This window comes from Musca domestica, unplaced genomic scaffold (genome assembly GCF_030504385.1).
Source record: "Musca domestica strain aabys unplaced genomic scaffold, Musca_domestica.polishedcontigs.V.1.1 6, whole genome shotgun sequence".
Lineage (NCBI taxonomy): Eukaryota > Metazoa > Arthropoda > Insecta > Diptera > Muscidae > Musca > Musca domestica.
The window spans coordinates 459,936-484,835 of record NW_026712363.1 but is presented as its reverse complement, the minus strand read 5'-3'; the positions used below and the strand labels follow the sequence as shown (position 1 = coordinate 484,835).

The 24,900-nt window shown below is 35.0% G+C and overlaps 1 protein-coding gene across 2 annotated transcripts in view; it reads right to left on the bottom strand.

Moving 5' to 3' along the window:
- Window positions 1-24,900, bottom strand: part of LOC101892697 (kinesin light chain) — a 176,183-nt gene that overhangs the window by 89,729 nt on the left and 61,554 nt on the right. For both annotated transcript variants that reach the window (XM_059129110.1, XM_059129109.1), the window contains exon 3: window positions 3,617-3,737. In XM_059129110.1, the coding sequence (XP_058985093.1) occupies window positions 3,617-3,737 (121 nt within the window). The remainder of the gene's footprint in view (window positions 1-3,616; window positions 3,738-24,900) is intronic.

Below are 24,900 nucleotides of genomic sequence, written 5' to 3'. Positions count from 1 at the left end.
TTCAAATAAAGCAATACTTTATGGTACGCGTAATCTAACAGAGTTTAAGGAAAAATTGAAGTGCTACGAAATGATGTGGCTCAAACACAGAAACAATAACGAAACAAAGTGGAAATAAAGGACATTCATCAAAATCGTGTAAGGATAAGGGAAAGGGACTAGAGTGTTTCAATTGCGAAAATTTCGGACATATATAAACTAGAAAAATGAAAAAACCAATGTATGTTTAATGTTTAATTTCCGATGACATCATGAGGAAAAATGTGAAATTCGGTGAACTTGACTTCACTATTCGATACAAGTAGTAGATTCAACATTGTTTCCGAAACCGTATATAATCGTAATGGGTAAACCGAAACTTTTAAAATCAAACTTCCATTTGGTCGGATTCGGTAAAAACGCGAATGAGAATAAAGTTAAACCCTTAGGCAACTTTAATGGTGAATTAGAAATAGACAATGAACAATATAATTTAACATATCACGTCGTACCAAGTTCAATAATCGACGTCGAGGTAATTTTGTCAACTTGCGAAGATAAGGATTACGTCTGATGGCCTAAAGATTAACAAGGTAAAAGAGTCAGTATTTGAAGAAACTCATAGTATTTTGAAGATGGACGTTTGTACCGACGACGAATGTCAGATTAATGTAAATCCTGTGTCCAACGAAGAAACGACACTAAGAGTTAAGAATATGGTCCAGAATTATAAACCTCAAAAGATTAAAACGACGAATGTAGAAATGCGTATTACCCTGATTGACGACACACCAATATATTGTACACCTCGAAGACTTCCACTGAAAGAAAGAATAATAGTTGACGCACATATTGACCAATGGCTTGAGGAAGGTATCATTGAACAATCAGAATCGGAATTTTGTAGTCCAATCGTCCTAGTCAGGAAAAAAAGACTCTGCATACAGACTGTGCGTGGATTATCGAAAAATTAATAGATTCATTATACAAGACCATTTTCCACTGCCATTAATAGAAGACCAGCTCGATCGACTGCAAGGAGCAATGATATTTAGATTTGCCATAGATTTGCGCATGGGGGTTTCCATGTTAATATCAACGCCGATAGTCGAAAATTTACTTCTTTTGTCACACATAATGGACAATACCAATTTCTTAAAATACCTTTTGGGTTGACCAACTCACCTGCCATTTTTCAACGCTATGTAAATGCAATATTTAGAGACTTAACACGCGAAGGTATAGCGTTACCATATGTGGATGATGTTATAGTTCCAGCGAAGACCGAAGACGAAGCGTTATCCAATTTGGAAGGAGTTCTAAATACTTGCAAGGATTACGGATTGGAACTTAACATAAAGAAATGCCATTTTCTACAAACACGAATACAGTTTCTTGGTTACATTATTGAAAATCAACAGATTTCAACAACACCAGAGAAGATCAAAGCTATGGCGAACCATTCACAACCGAAAGATACTAAGCAAGTAGAAAGATTCCTTGGATTAGGAAATTTATTCCAGACTTCGCATTGATAGCCAAACCGTTAACCGACTTAAAGAAGAAAGATACTCCGTTTAGATTCAACGACGATCATATCACAGCTTTTAATAGGCTTAAACAGATACTATGTGAAGTACCAGTTTTAAGAATTTTCAACCAGAATTATGAGACTGAAGTTCACAAGACGCGTCAATAGATGGATATGGAGCTGTGCTTTTACAGAAATCACCAGAAGACGATTTTCTCCATCCAGTCTATTATATGAGTAAGAAAACCAGCGACGCCGAAAGAAAATACACCAGCTATGAACTAGAAGTACTAGCAATCATATAAGCTTTGGACAAATTTAGAGTTTACCTAATTGGAATGAGTTTTAAAATAGTCACTGATTGCAATGCCTTTGCAAAGACATTAGACAAAAAAGATTTATGTACCAGAATTGCGCGTTGGGTATTATTCTTACAAGAATATGATTATGTCATTGAACACCGTCCAGGAACACAAATAAAACACGTTGATGCTTTAAGCAGACACCCGATAATGATAATCAATGAACAGAATCTAACGTCGAAAATAAGCCGATTGCTGATACATGACGATCTCAACACCATCCGAGAAATTTTGAAAGAACAACCTGACTATAAAGAATACTTCATGAAAGGAGATATTTTGTACAAACTAGTAGATGATAATGAACTGATAGTTGTACCAAAAGGAATGAGAAGCGAAATCATCAGGAATGCTCATGAAAGAGGACATTTTTCAGTAAAGAAAACCAAAGAGTTAATCTCAAAAGAGTATTACATTCCAAATCTAGAAGAGAGAATCCAGAAGCAGATTTCGAATTGTATTCCGTGTGTTGTTCTTAATCGAAAACGTGGTAAGCAGGAAGGCAAATTAAACCCGATACCCAAAGACGATACTCCTCTACATACCTATCATATCGATTTTCTGGGACCTCTTCAATCAACCAGTAAACTTTACAACCATATTTTTGCCGTTATTGATAGTTTCACAAAATATTTTTGGTGGTATCCCACGAAAACGACTTCTGCCAAAGACGCTATTTCCAGACTTACAAGCCAAAGTACCATTTATGGCAACCCAGCGAGAATAATTTCAGATCGAGGATCGGCATTTACGAGTGATGAATTCAAAACTTACTGTGAAGAAGAGAACATAGATCATCTTACGATAACTACCGGACTTCCTCGTGCAAATGGTCAAATTGAAAGACTCGATAGTATCATAGTTTCCGTAATTTCAAAACTAAGTATCGACGATCCAGCCATATGGTATAAGCATGTTGGCGCAGTACAACAATTTATAAATTCCTCATACCAGCGAAGTGTACCATACCATTTCAAATGCTAATTGGGGCCAAAATGAGAACCAGAGGAGACTTAAATTTGAAAGAACTACTTTATCAAGAACTTATTACTCTTTACGACGAACAGAGAGAATCTATACGAAACAACACATTCTTGCCGTACAAGAAGAAAACCGACATATATTCAATAAAAAACGTAAGCCAGCAAATTAGTACAACGAGAATGACGTTGTAGCAATTAAACGAACTCAGCTTGGAGGTGGTCTCAAGCTCAAACCAAAGTATTTGGGTCCATACAAAGTTGTGAAAGTTAAAGCAAACAACACCTACGATGTAGTAAAAATTGGTAACAGTGAAGGGCCGAAACATACATCGACTTGTGCGGAATTTATGAAGTCGTGGCTCGACAACACAAGTGAAGACGATATGCAAGACTGCAGGATGGCCGAGTTGTAGGACTAAAAAAAAAACTAACTAAGCCTAAGTGCATACGATGACGCGGTACACAACAGACGTGCTAAGACATTTCATCATATCGTCAATTCATTTCATTAAATTCATTAAACTTTCGAATCATTTGAATATCCCTAACACTTTTCAGTAAACTTTTATTTTAAACTTTTTGACTAAATAGACAGTGTTTTAATTAATTGAGCCAGCTGGTAAGCATAATTCCCACATATATATAGTTGTAATAAATAAATAAATGTCTAATATGGTCTTATGGACTCGGAAAAACGAGAGAGTTATATTTTACCACAATGATTTAAATTTAAATATATTTATTTAAATGGTACAACTCACCTGGTCACGGTAAACCAAAGCAAGTATATTAAGCATAGTTGCCACGTCCGGATGATCATGTCCACTTGTTTTTTCAAGGTCTTCAAGTGCCTGTTTACATAATGGTACAGCAACTTCATATCTAAAAACGAGATAAATTTTTAATTTTGTACAAATTTTAAACATACAAATATCAATGAATTATTTAAATATAAAGTGTTGTTCAAAACAATTTCAACCATGATAAAAGTTCATAATGTTGAAGATATTTATAAAATACATTCCGATGCTCTCTAATTTATTTTATTTAATTAAATTTCTCAAATTAATTTTTCAAATTCTAGATTTCGATCCCTATTTTTTAAGCTAATCTGTGGTAGGAGTATAAAAACACGTATTTTCTATCAATTCATACCGTTTGTATATTAACGATCCCTTGGTCGACAAACACAATCATAATTTACTAAGAATGACTAGCATCTGGTTATCAAATATTAAAATCAGGGTGCGCAAAAATTCGCTCGCGAACGATTAAAAATACGATCTTCTCACTTAAGCTCATTTTGCGATTGTATTTTAACGCGATAAATTCTTTAGCAAACGAACGTTCGCGAAACAAACGCGCACACATTACAAACGAGTGCGAGCACACAACAACGATCATTCACTGTTGGTGGTTGAAATCATTTTTGACAATCGCTGTCACTCCAATGACAACGAACCATTGTATAAGAATACTGGTATTCGCATTGACGCAGCAGCTAGGACAATGAACTGTCAAACCAGATTTTTAATATAAAATTTTGAATAAAACATTTATAAAAATTGCTGAAGATACATATTATAACAACTGGTTGTGCATGAATGCAGTGAACAATTGTGTTTAATTTTTGGGGTTATATGTGAAAAGAATAACACACCGTCGGTATTTTAGTTTGTTACACTGATTTTAAGGAACTTAAAGGGCACATAATAGTAAACATTAAAAGACATTGCGAGACCATTCACAGCCAGAATTTTGATTTACTCATTGCATCTAAATCTAATAAAAATATAACCAAACATCGTCGATGTTTTAACCAGATTAGTAGAAAGATTTGTTTAATCTGGCTGAAATAGTTTTAGCAGTTCCATCAAGTCAAGAGTCCATAGAAAGAGCATTTAGTGAACTTTCCACGCTTGTAGCCAAATACTGCACAAGATAAGGCAGTGCCACAATTAATAATTTATTAATTGTTAAGTTGAATAACAATATATTAGAAAAAGGAAGTATCTCATAAGGAATTTAAGAAAGCTTAAATGTAATGTCTGGTCTACAAGCTTTTTAGTAATTTTTATATTTTAAATATATTAAATATAGTTTTTATATAAATCAATTTTGTAAACAGCATCATAAAACGTTCTTCATAATCAAATAATGTAAACTCACAGCGTATGAATGTGCAACATAAAATAAAATGTTTATTAATCGATCGCGAACGATTAAAAATACGATATTCTCGCATGAGTTCATTTTGCATTCTCAAACTAGTAAGGAAAAGTCAAAAGTCGGACGGGGCGACTATTTGATACCTTACACCAATATGCATACTTACCCATAAATACTTATAAATATTTGGTTTTATAGAAGTTATAGTTTAGTTTTAGAGGAAAGTAATATATATGAGGCATGTGCAATTCTGAATCGATTTTCACTAAATTTGACGGGGACATTTTAATCATTTATACCAAATAACATTGCTATAGAGTGCATGATATCACTTCGAAAAGAATTATATTAAAAAAATATATATCGGAGTTGAGTTCCACAATTCACTATGTTCCGAAATTCATTCTATTTGGGCTGATATTAGCCATTATTTGCACAATAAACCTGGAATCGGATTATATGGAAGTTTTATCCAAATCTGAACCTATTTTGATAACATTTGACAGAGGTATTTCTGGATTGTATCTGATACCAAATATTATTCTTGTGGAGTGCATATTACGCATGTGAGGGACTTAAACACTAAATCGGATGAAACATATATATGGAAGCTATAGCTATATCTGAATTCGATTTTGAACCAAAATTTGATGTACTTGCTTCTACACTGAATTCGGCCGCTTCTGCCAAATTTCAGCTCATTTGGACTGATATTGGTCATTTGGTGCACAATTAACCCGACATCGGTTGAAGATATATGGGAGCTATAACTAAATGTGATCCGATTATCACCAATTTCAATAGGGTTCGTCACAAACATTGTTTTTAAAATAACACCAAAATCGGATAATAAATGCGACTTGCATTTTGTTCACAAGAATACATGGACGGAGGGACGGACGGATGGACGGATGGACTGACATGGATAAATCGACTCAGAAAGTGATCCTATGAAGATCCTCAAAAGTAACTATGGATCTACATCGCTTCCTTATCCATGTTACAAACAAATGCACAAAGACATAAAACCCTTACCACTATGTGGTGTAGGTTATAAAAACGAACGTTCGCGAAAGATCGAATCGACGACGATTGCAGCGAAGTTTTATCGTTCATGAGTTTTTTGTGCAGTGCTTATGCTCGTGGGAGATTATAAATGCTACTGTACTCATTGCAACTTTATCGCTCGCGATAAATTAAAAAACAATCGAATCGTCGGCGTGAATAGTTGTGAGAAAGAGCGTATTTAAATCGTTCTCCGCAACCTGATTAAAAAACATTGAATTACACATAAGGTTGGTTCACATGACTTTATGCAATATTAGGAAATAAGCATATGTTCTCATATCGAACAACAATTTAGTATAAATTTTTTTTCTTGGAACCACCTAACTTCCACTTAAAGCCCAGAATAAATGGATTAAAACTGAAGCGCTCCAAAAATCGCTTATGAGTTTTATTATCTTTCACAATGAAATTGTAAAGTATAAAGCATTTTAGTTTAAATTTATCATTTCATTTATTTCATACAATTCAATACAAATAAGCCAACATGGTCAAAATCTTATATTAACATACAACAGTACAATAATTAGACCCTCAGACAAAACTTCTCCACCTCCTCCAGAGGAAAAAGGCAAGAGGCATCTCTACATGCAGGTGCTAACCATCAATCGTTTCCATCCGCGCGAATGAATAAAATTACTCTATGGAAAATAAACAACCATAAAATGGCTCCCCAGCCAATAACTAAAAACAAATAACAAAAATAACCCGCAAACTGAAACTCAATGAACAAAAAATATTCAAAACTCCTCTTCCTGTATATATCAAAAGAACAGGTAAAATTACGTAGGGTTAGAGGCCGCTAATTCCACAATCTCCCAACTCTCACTTGAAACGCCTTCTCGCCAAGTACAAACGAAAATCTTGGAAACAGCAATTGTGGAATTGGAGATGATCTACAAAACACAAACTTATTATATAAAGAAGAATTAAGATTCCTTATTCTAATCGAACTGGAACACGACGGAACAAGGTCGTGGCATACGCCGATGATGTGGTTTTGCTGATTGCTGGAAAATTCCCGCAAACTGTTTTAGATCTTATTCAGGGAACTCCAGTTAAACTCTCCAGATAGACATGCTGCAATGGACTTGGCGTAAACCCATCAAAAACAGAGAAGCGGAAAATCCAAAACACTTTTCGCTACCGATACTTGATTGTGTTATGCTAAGCCTTTCTTCGGAAGCCAAATATCTCGGTACCATCCTAGACCAGAAACTAAGCTGGAAGAGGAACTCGAGGAGCGAGTGAGGAAGGGCTCAATTCCACTTTATTCCTGGAAAAACTCCATAGAAAAACCTGGAGACTCAAGCCTGACATAATCAAATGGTTATATGAGTCAGTCGTCCAACCAATTCTAACCTATAGGAGGCTTGTTTGGTAGCACTCCTTAGGGAAAACCACCTTCAGTAAAAGCATTGATAAAGTCGCTACTAATTATAGGGGCGTATAGGAGCACACCCCAATCCGCACTAGACACCCTACTCAATTTAAAACCGGTAGGTTTATTTGTGGGGAACAAGCTGCTAGGTGTGCCCTGCGACTCAATGAACTAGGGCAATGGCGGAGTCAGGCCTTTGGACACTCCGTCATTCTCATAGAAAATCAGGCTACATATATATCACCTAGGCACAGCTTTGAACTACTTGATATTCATATACCTAACAGGGACATCTGGACCCGCGACACTCCACCTTTTAACAGTATAGCTGTCTATACTGATGGGTCAAAAATGGAAAGTGGAACGGAAGCTGGAGTCTACTGTGAAAGTCTAAGTATCCAACTATCCTTCAAACTAAACAACTTAACAACGCGGTCGATACTCAATAATATTTTTGTTGTCTAGACATTAAGATGCCTAAAGGGTGGCGGCTTGTCCCATCAATCATATTTACATGGAAATCTGTCTCTCCTACACAACAAGGATGTAGTAGTTAGAAGAAGAGTACAAATCTGCTCCTAACGCAATATCCATTGGACGAGAGTCTGCGAATTTATAAAACTACATTTGAAAAATCTGACTTCAGGATGGTTGTGACCGAAATTGTTGGGAAATTTCTTCATATTGAATCTACAACCAATGATGAAGTTTCTAAAATAAGCGATCTTACAGCGACAACGAAGCTTCAAGTTACGTTTTTCCAACATGACCGATAGATTTAAGTTTTCCTGAAGTTGTTCCAAACGACGAGATTTAGATGCCGGATAAATCAATGATATCAACTATATTCACTTTGTTCTTCTCGACGTGAAATGTCTGGATCAATCACATTAAAAGTGAGAGAACAATTACGAAGAAAAATTCGAATTTTAACGAATCTGTATTTGGCTCGCAACAGAGTGTGATATTTCTGATTACACTCTTGACCACAATGACTCCTACAATTTTTGCCTTCATGTCCCTTAAGAAGGAAGATTACACATAAACGATGCCTTTTGACAAATTCAACCGGTGTACGATGTACAAACCGAGGACAAACATGTTGTTGTTACTGTTGTTGTTGTAGACAACCGGGGGAGGAATCAACTTACATCTTCTAAGACGATGATGACGAATGAGACGATTTTATGGATTATTATAAATGGAAACTTTGAAACAATGTATCGACTGTGGTAACAGTCTTTTTTAACAAGTGGGATAGTCAAAATATTTCCGAAGATCTCAATATCACAAGGAGGTATCGTTCTATATCTCTTCTAACATAGCTCGTTCACAACAATTTGGATTTAGGAGGGAAAACAACACGACACAAACTTTTTTAAAAACATGGGATATGTTCACGATAACTTCTCGCCAAAGAATTCTACCCGACATAAAATCAGCCTTCGATAACGTCTCATTACTCATTTACAAGATGTTCAAGCTAATAAATAAAAAATAATAAAAATAATATTTAGATCCTTACGTGAACGGGCATTCCTTGCCTCAATCGGCGCATGTTACTCTGAAAGGAAAGATATAATTGCAGGGAGACCTCAAGGATCTTGTCTTTTTTCTATTCTGTACAACATTTATTCTTCAAATATTCCAAGATTACATGGCTGTACAATCTCACTTTTAGCTGATGATTCATAAATTCTTAGTTAAAACTGTTTAGGTAATAATATAATTGTTTCCCTAGAAACAAAATTTTTGGAGTTAAGCAATTACAGGAATTCGCAACTAAACATAGAAAATAAAATACTTATTTATAAAAGCATTTTCCTGCTTCCATATGTCTCTTTTATTAAAAACAACTGTATTCATTCAAGGATGCCATTTTTAACTTTAGAGATTTAATTTCAGGAAGAACAGAACTTCCCTAAATCATTTCTTAAGCAAATGGTGTCGTTTGTTTGTAGTGTTTATTTTCATACCCCATTTATACAACAAAATACCTTTACTTATTTAGGTATTAAGAGATATTGGCCAATGCGCAACTGGAGAGTCAACTGTGTATAAAATACCCGAAGCTACTTCATTGCTGTGAGGGAAACCATGCATTAAAATTGTATGCTAATAGAGATCCTCGGGGTACATAAATACCGACAATTTATATACCTAGATAAAAGTGCGTTATTATATTGCGCTATAGAATTTGTCAAATGTAATCGAGAAAGAAATCTATATTGAGAAAACGATGAACATAACTTCATTATTGTGAAATGCATCTTATTACTCATTCCAAGAGAATCGTGATAGTAATCTAAAGTCGGTTATTGCACCTTTCCTATGTTGTCTGACAATCGTTTCTCATTATTACAAATTTAATCTAAATATGAACTGACCGACAAACAAAGTGTCAGACTATCTTTCTTTTATCTTTTAACGTAAAGGTTACTGAATCCATGATGCCATAATATATATTGATAATATGACAATAAAATGGCAATACGCTGGTTTCCATTTGATTATCCAATTTCACTTCAGACCCTTTTTGCAGAAATAATTACCAGTTTATTTCAGGAAATTAATTACAAATTTCTTTTGTTTATTTTTTTAAACAAAAATGAAGACAACACGGTGAAAAAGAAAACAATAACTACCAGTTAAATTTGCAAAAAAAATCCTTTTTCCACATCTCTGAAAAAATGTATTTGTTTTAAAGTAAAGCTGTAATAATGAAAACTCGATAATATCAGCTTTATATTTTACTTTTCCTAAAGGAAGTAAAGTTCAAATAGATTACCCCGCATTCGAAACAACATTGGAGGCGATTAATATCGAAAGAAAATAATGCGAGTGGCATGGCAAAAAGGAGTTAAAAAGGACAACTAAAAATCAATACATCTCAACAAAGGGAGAGAAAATAAAAAAATCATATCGCAAAAAAACCTAACGAAAAATACGATTATTTATGTTCAATTCATAAATTGGCTATGTTTTCATATATATATTTTTTTTTTGGTAATTTTTTTTGTTTGGTAATTTTTTTGTTTTCAAAGAGTTAGCTGTTACGTTTTGACACATTTTTTCACAATGAAGAGTTGTTTCATGTTTTTTGTATTCAAAGAATGTTTTTATATATGAAAGTAATGCATGCATGTATACACACAAGGTTTAATGTTTTTAATTAGTGTATTCAAAGAATATGTTGAATTTTTTTAATTCTGAAGTAACTCCAAATACAAATTAACTAATCTAGGTTAGGTTAGGTTAAAGGACGCGCGGTTACCGTTTGGTAACCGCTCCACTCGGAGACCTAGTGGTCCTTTGTGTTCATCCTAAAAAGAATAGTAAAAAAAGGAATGGGCGATGGAGGAGAGTGAAGATAGAAGATAGACTTATAGAGTGTGATCTACGGCTAAAGAAGTTGCCACTTAAATCTTCTGGCTAATTGAAGAATTACTGTAGGGTCATTGTTAGAAAAAGAAGACAGATCATGTGACACTAGTTCCAACCTGTGTCTCACATTAATGAGTGCTGGACAGTGCTCATCTGCTTGACAGATCCTACAGTAGTCAATGTCATCTCTATCCCATTTCGAGATCATTGCCATCAGCTTAAAGTGACCTGTGATGATACACACCACAAGTTTTAAATCAGGTTTCGACAATGACAGTAGCGACTTTGTTCTCTTCTCCGAGAGTATGGACCAGATTCATTTGGAATTGGTACAACCCCTTTCGTCTAGCAATCTTTGTTGGATTTTCTCAGAGTAGTGTCTGTGAATAACCTGTAGGAAGTAGAACAGTGCTGGTTTAGCCGAGTTCTCCACTTCAATGGCAGTTGATTCGGATCCTAGCCTCGGCAATTCGTCTGCAGTCTCGTTGCCTGGAATATTATAATGACCAGGAACCCAACAGAGCTTGATGGGCAACCCAGTGTTTTCCAAGGGTCTTCTGCAGTTCATTAATCTAAATATGTATATTTTTTATCTAACAGTACGCATTATTTAATGTATTTTGAGGGAATGGATAATAAAACTAATTACAAATTACTGATAAAAAAAATTTAAATTATACCTAAATTGTCCATATTGGTTTAGGAGATCCGGGTTTAAACCGAGGGTTGGGCTTTGATCTTAGGATCAAATATCCGGGTACCCAGGTTCCTCCCCAAGGAAAAAATACTTCCCCGGAATAAGGGTAAAAAAGTCAAACTCAGGAAAAAACCAAAAAACTCAACAAGTTTTTACTAAGCCGTTAACTGCCAAATAAACTATATGAATTGCAGTACCCATGTGAGCTAAAAATATGCCTAATATTTTAGGAAATTCATAATGCAGTTAAAATGATCGGTAGTCAACGCCACCACACAAACTTTTATAAAAAGGAAAATAGCTCCTACAACCCATAGGACATTCGAAATCCCGTGTGTGAAATAAGGAAGGCCAGAAGAGAATGGCACTAACATCGATCCCCACTACTTCGAAACAAAATAAAATGAATGAAAAAATATTCTTAAATTATATAAAACCTAATATAGGACTAATTAATGGAAAGTAACAAAAAACATGAGAAGAACCATGGATCAATGACATCAAGATAAGGCACACACCAAGATAGTTGTATGTGTTGTTATTGTAGCAGTTACATATTTTGTTGTTTATAGACTGCAGGTCAATCAGCTACTCTTATGTCTTAAAATATTCCAATTCAGTTATAATCAAAATGCATATTACAACGTATGCAGGACAGGACAAAACGTACTCTTTTTATGAGAAATAATTTTTTTGGTATATATTGAACATGATTTTGAAAAGAAATCTTGGCCTACCGTTCAGTTTTCGCGTTTTTTTTCTAATAATTTTTTTTTCTTATATATTTTTTTTTATATACTCCAAATCGATAATAAAATCGATACGAAACAATATACAGATTTTTCGTTCTCATCTTGAAAGTTTATTTATTCCAAATTTCGATTTATCCACAGTTGGTCAATTTCTAATTTATTGCATTGTTCCGAACCCAATAATGAGTACTTAATAAAATGAGTACTTCCAAAACACACACAACTTCCTTTGTATCCATTTATCGAGTTGTTATAGAGTAGAATACAAAATCCAATTGTGTAAATATGTGCCACTCAGCGCTTTGAACTTAAAATCAATATACCCCAACTAACTCTCGTATTCCTATTAAAGTGTCTAAAAGTCTTTGAATTATTTTTTGTCACATATTGCGACAATTTCTGTAGTGAGTTTAAGCTTGTTTGTGTTTAATAGTGTTTTACATCAATTGCAATTCTAATTGGCAATTTTTTATCATAACACGATGTCATTCTATCAGCTAGTACAGAACGTTTCAGTGAGCTAAGTGAGTTGAAGTATCACATCATTACTCAACTGATTAGCACACATTTTTAAACCAAAAAATATCTGAATTTGTAACAGTTCTACAACGTTTTAGATAGTTTTAAATTACTAATGAATTGAACAAAAATAAGACTTTATTCTGACAGGGGATTTTATGACACTGTGGTGCAGTGGTAAGCATGTTTTCTCTCTGAACACTCGGGTTCAATTTTCAAGCCGGACATCACATTTTTAAAAAGAAAAAATTAATATGCGTTTTTTAGCTAATAAGTATAAGTTCTACGCAAGCGTACATTGAAAAAAGTACAAATACCAATAGAAAAAAATAAAAAGGAATATTTTTTTATTTTACATCCAATAACTGCCAAGGAAGTAACTTCTGTGATCATTAGAACGAATTAGTCACGCTTAAAACTATCACGGGCGTGGCTTATCTCTTCCCGATGGATGGTACTTCCGCGATAAGAAAGCGATATTTTTACAAGAACTATATTTCAAAGAATCCAGATATATAACTCAGGCAGCCGATCAGTACAATCAGCTATGTGAATCTTCGAGTGGAACTCACGGAATAAACAAAATTTGCGGCATATATAAACAAAATTATAAACATTTATAAACAAAACTATCGATATTTATAAAAACGATCGACGAATGTCAAATGGGGATACACAAATTCGAAGTTTATACACGTAAATTCCATAGAACGAATCATGGTATAATTATTACAGGTAACATCAAATCCCAGCTGATTTGACTCTATAGTAACACTAGTGTCAAACTCGATATGACGTTTTGTGATCTAATTCCATTTCTTGGTATACAGTAGGTATACCCTTTTTTGATATAAAATTTCACTGCAGGGCAATGTGAATATATTTTTGCCTAATAATAACAATACGCCATTTGTTAATATCACACAAACTTACTAACGCTTGCTGATAATGGTGCGGATCATAATGTGTACGCGATCCCTACGTATGTATGTAAGTATGTGTACGCGATCCCCTCGGTCGGCAGGAGTGGAAAATGAGGGTAAAAAAAAGGCGGGAGGGCATAATTTCAAACGTAAATACAAGCAGCTGTGGGCTTCCGTTGGTGTAATTCCTAAGCCAGATGGAAATGTGCGTTTGTGTGAAGATTACAAAATTGGCGTGTATCCACAACTACAAATCAAAAGAATCGATGAAAATTTCCGATTATTTTCGCAAGCTGGATCTAGACAATGCTTAACTACATGCGAGAGTGTTATCTCGCTATTCCAATTAGAAGTCATTGGCTTTCACACCAAAGACCTAAAATAGTAAAAACTAGGCAAAATACATTCTGAGCAAATGGTTTGTGGCTTTAATATCATAAATAACAGCGCATGGAAGAGGCATGTTAATATAAAAAAAAAAAAACAATTATAGAAAAAAATCATTCAAATCGTCAAAATAAAAAATTTGGTATCAAAATTCTATTCCATAGACCTCCCAAATTAATTGCATATTGTCTTGGCAGTTTAAATTGCTCAAGATTATTAACTATTTTAGTATGTTAATAGTTGTAATAGCATATACTTAAGTAAATCTAGTCATAAAATAACAAATCACTCAATTGTTATCACTCTTTTCCTTGAGCGGAGGTAAAGATGAACGGTTGTGTGTGTTTTGCTTACGTGTGTGTTTGGCTAACCATCTCAAAACAAGAGTGAAGACAATGAGGGAGTTTTGACTTGAACTACCAAACACACCGTACATCATTACGCACGCTCAAGTGTTAATAAGAAAGAAATTAATAAATAATAAGAACCACAAGTCAAGGTGTTTATTGAAATTCATTCGGTTGCCGTCCTACATTTTCAGAAGTGGGATTTCGCGCTTATAAATAAATTACCTAACAACGCTGTTTTTTTCCTTTTCGCTAATAAATAAAATAAAGTCACTGAACAAATGGCTGCGAATAAAGGAGGATCAACTGCTATATGACGTCACCACATTAGACAATGTTAGTGGCGGAGAAAATAAAAGCACCGACAATGTCACGTTGCGGTCAAAAAAAATATTATGCCGTTGCTAGTGGTTAGCGAAGAAGAACAAAGTGCAGTCTCGGAAATGACGAACAAGGTAAAGTCAATGCAAGCAAAACAAAAAAAAATTCAGAAAACAACCGGTTTTCAATCGAGCAAAAAAGATGAGATGAACACACCAAAAAAAAAATACCGACACCCTTATGTGAAACAAATCTACAGTTACCGAAACAACAAAACACCAACAAAAAAAAACAAAATGCAGAAAAAGTTAAAAATTACTGATGGAACATTCGGTGAAATAAAATTAGCGCTCCAGCAAAAACATACCGAGAAGAGAACAGCGGCAAAAATAAGAGAACGAGGGCTGCAGTTGTTACGAAAAGAAAATGAATTATTAAAGAAGGAGAAAGAATTGTTGGAGAGAGAAAATAATTTCTTAAAACTATTCTCAGGTAACAACAACAACGCACAACCGGCAGACATTGGTGTTTATTTGTCTCTGATCAGCAACTTCTTGCCAGAGTTCGACGGTAAGACTGACGCAGAGTTTTGGGTAACGCAGCTGAGAGATTTGCAGCAAACGTACAATGCTACGTGCTCTGTTTGCGAAGAAGCTAGTGGGTAGACCATTAACATGGCCACGCACAAGCCGCAATTCTCTAACAGAAACAGTGACTGAAATGTTCCAGCAATTTTGGTTGGTGTTCGGTTCCAACGAAAGCAAGTTGGAGTTGCGTAAAAAATTTGAAAGTCAACTTTGGAAGTCTGACGAACAATTCAATAACTACTGCAATGATAAAGTGCGTTTGACGAGCAAACTAAAATTAAAGGAAGACGAATTGTTAGAATATGTCATCGAGGGCATACCAAACGTCCAGCTTCGACGACAAACAATGTGTGACGAAGATGTGCAAAGCATTGGCAGCAATTCCGTTGCCTAAGTCGAGTGACGCTGGCCGCGCCTCTTCAACCATCAAGTTAGATGTCCGCTGTTACAATTGTAACAGCCTTGGCCATTATGCAGTTGACTGCGGTAAACCAAGACGACAGCCTGCAACATGTTATGCTTGTGGTGGCAGCGACCACACAGTGTCTAGCTGCGAACAAAATAAGAAAAAAGTGACGACAAAATTACAGAATCCTTATGTAAGATATTTTACCTATGCATTTAATTTCAGAAATAATGTTAGTCTTTGTTTAGAAAGACTAATAGACACGGGTAGCTCAATAAGCTTAATTAGAGAGTATTCATTGCCACATGGAACACAAATTTTCCCCGTTCAAAATACAAATTTTTATGGTTTAAACTTTACTTTCTTAAAAACATTTGGATATTGCTTTTTGTTTTTGACATTATCAAATAAATGTTTTCAACATAAAATGATTGTGGTAGATAAACATTGTATGAAGTACTCAGTATTGTTGGGATGGGATTTTTTGGAACAGACCAATAGCAAATTACTGTTGTTCGGTGTTGAAATTGATACAGAACCCCACCAACACAACTCAAACCAATTAAAGTCAGATAACAAACAGATAGTTAGTACATCAGAACAAACTGCGGGCAAATTGGAGTTGGAAGGAAAATACCTACAGAATCAAAAGAAATTATGAACAGGTTTACAACAAAAAACATTTACAGGCAATTTGGAGCTAAGCAACAAAATTACAGCTGTCGATTCAAACTATGAGCAGGATTGTGTTGCATTTGAAAACGATATACTGACAATAGATGGCTCTTCGAATTTTACAAGCTACAATCTAGAAGTGGGCGGTATAGTTGACCATAACATTTTGAGACAATTTTATGCATTGTTTAAAGAAACATATGTAGACATGACTTATGTAACAAACAAAAAAGTGTTCACTAAATTGGATCTAAAACATGGTTTCCACCACGTTTTTATGAGTGATGATTCCATTTAATATACATCGTTCATAACGCCTCTAGGACAATATGAGTTCGTACGTATATCTTTTGGGTTAAAAAATGCCGCCCTATCAGTTTTCCAAACGTTTATGAACAGTGTTTCAAAGACCTAATTAGAATGGGAGACGTAATAATATATTTGAATGATATAATGATTGCGATTGCGAAGTCTTAGAATTATTTTTTGTCACATATTGCGATAATTTCTGTAGTGAGTTTAAGCTTGTTTGTGTTTAATAGTGTTTTACATCAATTGCAATTCTAATTGGCACTTTTTATCATAACACGATGTCATTCTATCAGCTAGTACAGAACGTTTCAGTGAGCTAAGTGAGTTGAAGTATCACATCATTACTCAACTGATTAGCACACATTTTTAAACCAAAAAATATCTGAATTTGTAACAGTTCTACAACGTTTTAGATAGTTTAAAATTACTAATGAATTGAACAAAAATAAGACTTTATTCTGACAGGGGACTTTATGACACTGTGGTGCAGTGGTAAGCATGTTTTCTCTCTGAACACTCGGGTTCAATTTTCAAGCCGGACATCACATTTTTAAAAAGAAAAAATTAATATGCGTTTTTTAGCTAATAAGTATAAGTTCTACGCAAGCGTACATTGAAAAAAGTACCAATACCAATAGAAAAAACATAAAAAGGAATATTTTTTTTATTTTACATCCAATAACTGCCAAGGGAGTAACTTCTGTGATCATTAGAACGAATTAGTCACGCTTAAAACTATCACGGGCGTGGCTTATCTCTTCCCGATGGATGGTACTTCCGCGATAAGAAAGCGATATTTTTACAAGAACTATATTTCAAAGAATCCAGATATATAACTCAGGCAGCCGATCAGTACAATCAGCTATGTGAATCTTCGAGTGGAACTCACGGAATAAACAAAATTTGCGGCATATATAAACAAAATTATAAACATTTATAAACAAAACTATCGATATTTATAAAAACGATCGACGAATGTCAAATGGGGATACACAAATTCGAAGTTTATACACGTAAATTCCATAGAACGAATCATGGTATAATTATTACAGGTAACATCAAATCCCAGCTGATTTGACTCTATAGTAACACTAGTGTCAAACTCGATATGACGTTTTGTGATCTAATTCCATTCCTTGGTATACAGTAGGTATACCCTTTTTTGATATAAAATTTCACTGCAGGGCAATGTGAATATATTTTTGCCTAATAATAACAATACGCCATTTGTTAATATCACACTAACTTACTAACGCTTGCTGATAATGGTGCGGATCATGATGTGTACGCGATCCCTACGTATGTATGTAAGTATGTGTACGCGATCCCCTCGGTCGGCAGGAGTGGAAAATGAGGGTAAAAAAGGCGGGAGGGCATAACTTCAAACGTAAATACAAGCAGCTGTGGGCTTCCGTTGGTGTAATTCCTAAGCCAGATGGAAATGTGCGTTTGTGTGAAGATTACAAAATTGGCGTGTATCCACAACTACGATTATTTTCGCAAGCTGGATCTAGACAATGCTTAACTACATGCGAGAGTGTTATCTCGCTATTCCAATTAGAAGTCATTGGCTTTCACACCAAAAACCTAAAATAGTAAAAACTAGGCAAAATACATTCTGAGCAAATGGTTTGTGGCTTTAATATCATAAATAACAGCGCATGGAAGAGGCATGTTAATATAAAAAAAAAACAATTATAGAAAAAAATCATTCAAATCGTCAAAATAAAAAATTTGGTATCAAAATTCTATTCCATAGACCTCCCAAATTAATTGCATATTGTCTTGGCAGTTTAAATTGCTCAAGATTATTAACTATTTTAGTATGTTAATGGTTGTAATAGCATATACTTAAGTAAATCTAGTCATAAAATAACAAATCACTCAATTGTTATCACTCTTTTCCTTGAGCGGAGGTAAAGATGAACGGTTGTGTGTGTTTTGCTTACGTGTGTGTTTGGCTAACCATCTCAAAACAAGAGTGAAGACAATGAGGGAGTTTTGACTTGAACTACCAAACACACCGTACATCGTTACGCACGCTCAAGTGTTAATAAGAAAGAAATTAATAAATAATAAGAACCACAAGTCAAGGTGTTTATTGAAATTCATTCGGTTGCCGTCCTACATTTTCAGAAGTGGGATTTCGCGCTTATAAATAAATTACCTAACAACGCTGTTTTTTCCTTTTCGCTAATAAATAAAATAAAGTCACTGAACAAATGGCTGCGAATAAAGGAGGATCAACTGCTATATGACGTCACCACATTAGACAATGTTAGTGGCGGAGAAAATAAAAGCACCGACAATGTCACGTTGCGGTCAAAAAAAACATTATGCCGTTGCTAGTGGTTAGCGAAGAAGAACAAAGTGCAGTCTCGGAAATGACGAACAAGGTAAAGTCAATGCAAGCAAAACAAAAAAAAATTCTGAAAACAACCGGTTTTCAATCGAGCAAAAAAGATGAGATGAACACACCAAAAAAAAAATACCGACACCCTTATGTGAAACAAATCTACAGTTACCGAAACAACAAAACACCAACAAAAAAAAAAAACAAAATGCAGAAAAAGTTAAAAATTACTGATGGAACATTCGGTGAAATAAAATTAGCGCTCCAGCAAAAACATACCGAGAAGAGAACAGCGGCAAAAATAAGAGAACGAGAGCTGCAGTTGTTACGAAAAGAAAATGAATTATTAAAGAAGGAGAAAGAATTGTTGGAGAGAGAAAATAATTTCTTAAAACTATTCTCAGGTAACAACAACAACGCACAACCGGCAGACATTGGTGTTTATTTGTCTCTGATCAGCAACTTCTTGCCAGAGTTCGACGGTACGACTGACGCAGAGTTTTGGGTAACGCAGCTGAGAGATTTGCAGCAAACGTACAATGCTACGTGCTCTGTTTGCGAAGAAGCTAGTGGGTAGACCATTAACATGGCCACACACAAGCCGCAATTCTCTAACAGAAACAGTGACTGAAATGTTCCAGCAATTTTGGTTGGTGTTCGGTTCCAACGAAAGCAAGTTGGAGTTGCGTAAAAAATTTGAAAGTCGACTTTGGAAGTCTGACGAACAATTCAATAACTACTGCAATGATAAAGTGCGTTTGACGAGCAAACTAAAATTAAAGGAAGACGAATTGTTAGAATATGTCATCGAGGGCATACCAAACGTCCAGCTTCGACGACAAACAATATGTGACGAAGATGTGCAAAGCATTGGCAGCAGTTCCGTTGCCTAAGTCGAGTGACGCTGGCCGCGCCTCTTCAACCACCAAGTTAGATGTCCGCTGTTACAATTGTAACAGCCTTGGCCATTATGCAGTGGACTGCGGTAAACCAAGACGACAGCCTGCAAAATGTTATGCTTGTGGTGGCAGCGACCACACAGTGTCTAGCTGCGAACAAAATAAGAAAAAAGTGACGACAAAATTACAGAATCCTTATGTAAGATATTTTACCTATGCATTTAATTTCAGAAATAATTTTAGTCTTTGTTTAGAAAGACTAATAGACACGGGTAGCTCAATAAGCTTAATTAGAGAGTATTCATTGCCACATGGAACACAAATTTTCCCCGTTCAAAATACAAATTTTTATGGTTTAAACTTTACTTTCTTAAAAACATTTGGATATTGCTTTTTGTTTTTGACATTATCAAATAAATGTTTTCAACATAAAATGATTGTGGTAGATAAACATTGTATGAAGTACTCAGTATTGTTTGGATGGGATTTTTTGGAACAGACCAATAGCAAATTACTGTTGTTCGGTGTTGAAATTGATACAGAACCCCACCAACACAACTCAAACCAATTAAAGTCAGATAACAAACAGATAGTTAGTACATCAGAAAAAACTGCGGGCAAATTGGAGTTGGAAGAAAAATACCTACAGAGTCAAAAGAAATTATAAACAGGTTTACAACAAAAAACATTTACAGGCAATTTGGAGCTAAGCAACAAAATTACAGCTGTCGATTCAAACTATGAGCAGGATTGTGTTGCATTTGAAAACGATATACTGACAATAGATGGCTCTTCGAATTTTACAAGCTACAATCTAGAAGTGGGCCGTATAGTTGACCATAACATTTTGAGACAATTTTATGCATTGTTTAAAGAAACATATGTAGACATGACTTATGTAGCAAACAAAAAAGTGTTCACTAAATTGAATCTAAAAAATGGTTTCCACCACGTTTTTATGAGTGATGATTCCATTAAATATACATCGTTCATAACGCCTCTAGGACAATATGAGTTCGTACGTATATCTTTTGGGTTAAAAAATGCCGCCCTATCAGTTTTCCAAACGTTTATGAACAGTGTTTCAAAGACCTAATTAGAATGGGAGACGTAATAATATATTTGAATGATATAATGATTGCGATTGCGAAGTCTTAGAATTATTTTTTGTCACATATTGCGATAATTTCTGTAGTGAGTTTAAGCTTGTTTGTGTTTAATAGTGTTTTACATCAATTGCAATTCTAATTGGCACTTTTTATCATAACACGATGTCATTCTATCAGCTAGTACAGAACGTTTCAGTGAGCTAAGTGAGTTGAAGTATCACATCATTACTCAACTGATTAGCACACATTTTTAAACCAAAAAATATCTGAATTTGTAACAGTTCTACAACGTTTTAGATAGTTTAAAATTACTAATGAATTGAACAAAAATAAGACTTTATTCTGACAGGGGACTTTATGACACTGTGGTGCAGTGGTAAGCATGTTTTCTCTCTGAACACTCGGGTTCAATTTTCAAGCCGGACATCACATTTTTAAAAAGAAAAAATTAATATGCGTTTTTTAGCTAATAAGTATAAGTTCTACGCAAGCGTACATTGAAAAAAGTACCAATACCAATAGAAAAAACATAAAAAGGAATATTTTTTTTATTTTACATCCAATAACTGCCAAGGGAGTAACTTCTGTGATCATTAGAACGAATTAGTCACGCTTAAAACTATCACGGGCGTGGCTTATCTCTTCCCGATGGATGGTACTTCCGCGATAAGAAAGCGATATTTTTACAAGAACTATATTTCAAAGAATCCAGATATATAACTCAGGCAGCCGATCAGTACAATCAGCTATGTGAATCTTCGAGTGGAACTCACGGAATAAACAAAATTTGCGGCATATATAAACAAAATTATAAACATTTATAAACAAAACTATCGATATTTATAAAAACGATCGACGAATGTCAAATGGGGATACACAAATTCGAAGTTTATACACGTAAATTCCATAGAACGAATCATGGTATAATTATTACAGGTAACATCAAATCCCAGCTGATTTGACTCTATAGTAACACTAGTGTCAAACTCGATATGACGTTTTGTGATCTAATTCCATTCCTTGGTATACAGTAGGTATACCCTTTTTTGATATAAAATTTCACTGCAGGGCAATGTGAATATATTTTTGCCTAATAATAACAATACGCCATTTGTTAATATCACACTAACTTACTAACGCTTGCTGATAATGGTGCGGATCATGATGTGTACGCGATCCCTACGTATGTATGTAAGTATGTGTACGCGATCCCCTCGGTCGGCAGGAGTGGAAAATGAGGGTAAAAAAGGCGGGAGGGCATAACTTCAAACGTAAATACAAGCAGCTGTGGGCTTCCGTTGGTGTAATTCCTAAGCCAGATGGAAATGTGCGTTTGTGTGAAGATTACAAAATTGGCGTGTATCCACAACTACGATTATTTTCGCAAGCTGGATCTAGACAATGCTTAACTACATGCGAGAGTGTTATCTCGCTATTCCAATTAGAAGTCATTGGCTTTCACACCAAAAACCTAAAATAGTAAAAACTAGGCAAAATACATTCTGAGCAAATGGTTTGTGGCTTTAATATCATAAATAACAGCGCATGGAAGAGGCATGTTAATATAAAAAAAAAACAATTATAGAAAAAAATCATTCAAATCGTCAAAATAAAAAATTTGGTATCAAAATTCTATTCCATAGACCTCCCAAATTAATTGCATATTGTCTTGGCAGTTTAAATTGCTCAAGATTATTAACTATTTTAGTATGTTAATGGTTGTAATAGCATATACTTAAGTAAATCTAGTCATAAAATAACAAATCACTCAATTGTTATCACTCTTTTCCTTGAGCGGAGGTAAAGATGAACGGTTGTGTGTGTTTTGCTTACGTGTGTGTTTGGCTAACCATCTCAAAACAAGAGTGAAGACAATGAGGGAGTTTTGACTTGAACTACCAAACACACCGTACATCGTTACGCACGCTCAAGTGTTAATAAGAAAGAAATTAATAAATAATAAGAACCACAAGTCAAGGTGTTTATTGAAATTCATTCGGTTGCCGTCCTACATTTTCAGAAGTGGGATTTCGCGCTTATAAATAAATTACCTAACAACGCTGTTTTTTTCCTTTTCGCTAATAAATAAAATAAAGTCACTGAACAAATGGCTGCGAATAAAGGAGGATCAACTGCTATATGACGTCACCACATTAGACAATGTTAGTGGCGGAGAAAATAAAAGCACCGACAATGTCACGTTGCGGTCAAAAAAAACATTATGCCGTTGCTAGTGGTTAGCGAAGAAGAACAAAGTGCAGTCTCGGAAATGACGAACAAGGTAAAGTCAATGCAAGCAAAACAAAAAAAAATTCAGAAAACAACCGGTTTTCAATCGAGCAAAAAAGATGAGATGAACACACCAAAAAAAAAATACCGACACCCTTATGTGAAACAAATCTACAGTTACCGAAACAACAAAACACCAACAAAAAAAAAAAAACAAAATGCAGAAAAAGTTAAAAATTACTGATGGAACATTCGGTGAAATAAAATTAGCGCTCCAGCAAAAACATACCGAGAAGAGAACAGCGGCAAAAATAAGAGAACGAGAGCTGCAGTTGTTACGAAAAGAAAATGAATTATTAAAGAAGGAGAAAGAATTGTTGGAGAGAGAAAATAATTTCTTAAAACTATTCTCAGGTAACAACAACAACGCACAACCGGCAGACATTGGTGTTTATTTGTCTCTGATCAGCAACTTCTTGCCAGAGTTCGACGGTACGACTGACGCAGAGTTTTGGGTAACGCAGCTGAGAGATTTGCAGCAAACGTACAATGCTACGTGCTCTGTTTGCGAAGAAGCTAGTGGGTAGACCATTAACATGGCCACACACAAGCCGCAATTCTCTAACAGAAACAGTGACTGAAATGTTCCAGCAATTTTGGTTGGTGTTCGGTTCCAACGAAAGCAAGTTGGAGTTGCGTAAAAAATTTGAAAGTCGACTTTGGAAGTCTGACGAACAATTCAATAACTACTGCAATGATAAAGTGCGTTTGACGAGCAAACTAAAATTAAAGGAAGACGAATTGTTAGAATATGTCATCGAGGGCATACCAAACGTCCAGCTTCGACGACAAACAATGTGTGACGAAGATGTGCAAAGCATTGGCAGCAGTTCCGTTGCCTAAGTCGAGTGACGCTGGCCGCGCCTCTTCAACCACCAAGTTAGATGTCCGCTGTTACAATTGTAACAGCCTTGGCCATTATGCAGTTGACTGCGGTAAACCAAGACGACAGCCTGGAAAATGTTATGCTTGTGGTGGCAGCGACCACACAGTGTCTAGCTGCGAACAAAATAAGAAAAAAGTGACGACAAAATTACAGAATCCTTATGTAAGATATTTTACCTATGCATTTAATTTCAGAAATAATTTTAGTCTTTGTTTAGAAAGACTAATAGACACGGGTAGCTCAATAAGCTTAATTAGAGAGTATTCATTGCCACATGGAACACAAATTTTCCCCGTTCAAAATACAAATTTTTATGGTTTAAACTTTACTTTCTTAAAAACATTTGGATATTGCTTTTTGTTTTTGACATTATCAAATAAATGTTTTCAACATAAAATGATTGTGGTAGATAAACATTGTATGAAGTACTCAGTATTGTTTGGATGGGATTTTTTGGAACAGACCAATAGCAAATTACTGTTGTTCGGTGTTGAAATTGATACAGAACCCCACCAACACAACTCAAACCAATTAAAGTCAGATAACAAACAGATAGTTAGTACATCAGAACAAACTGCGGGCAA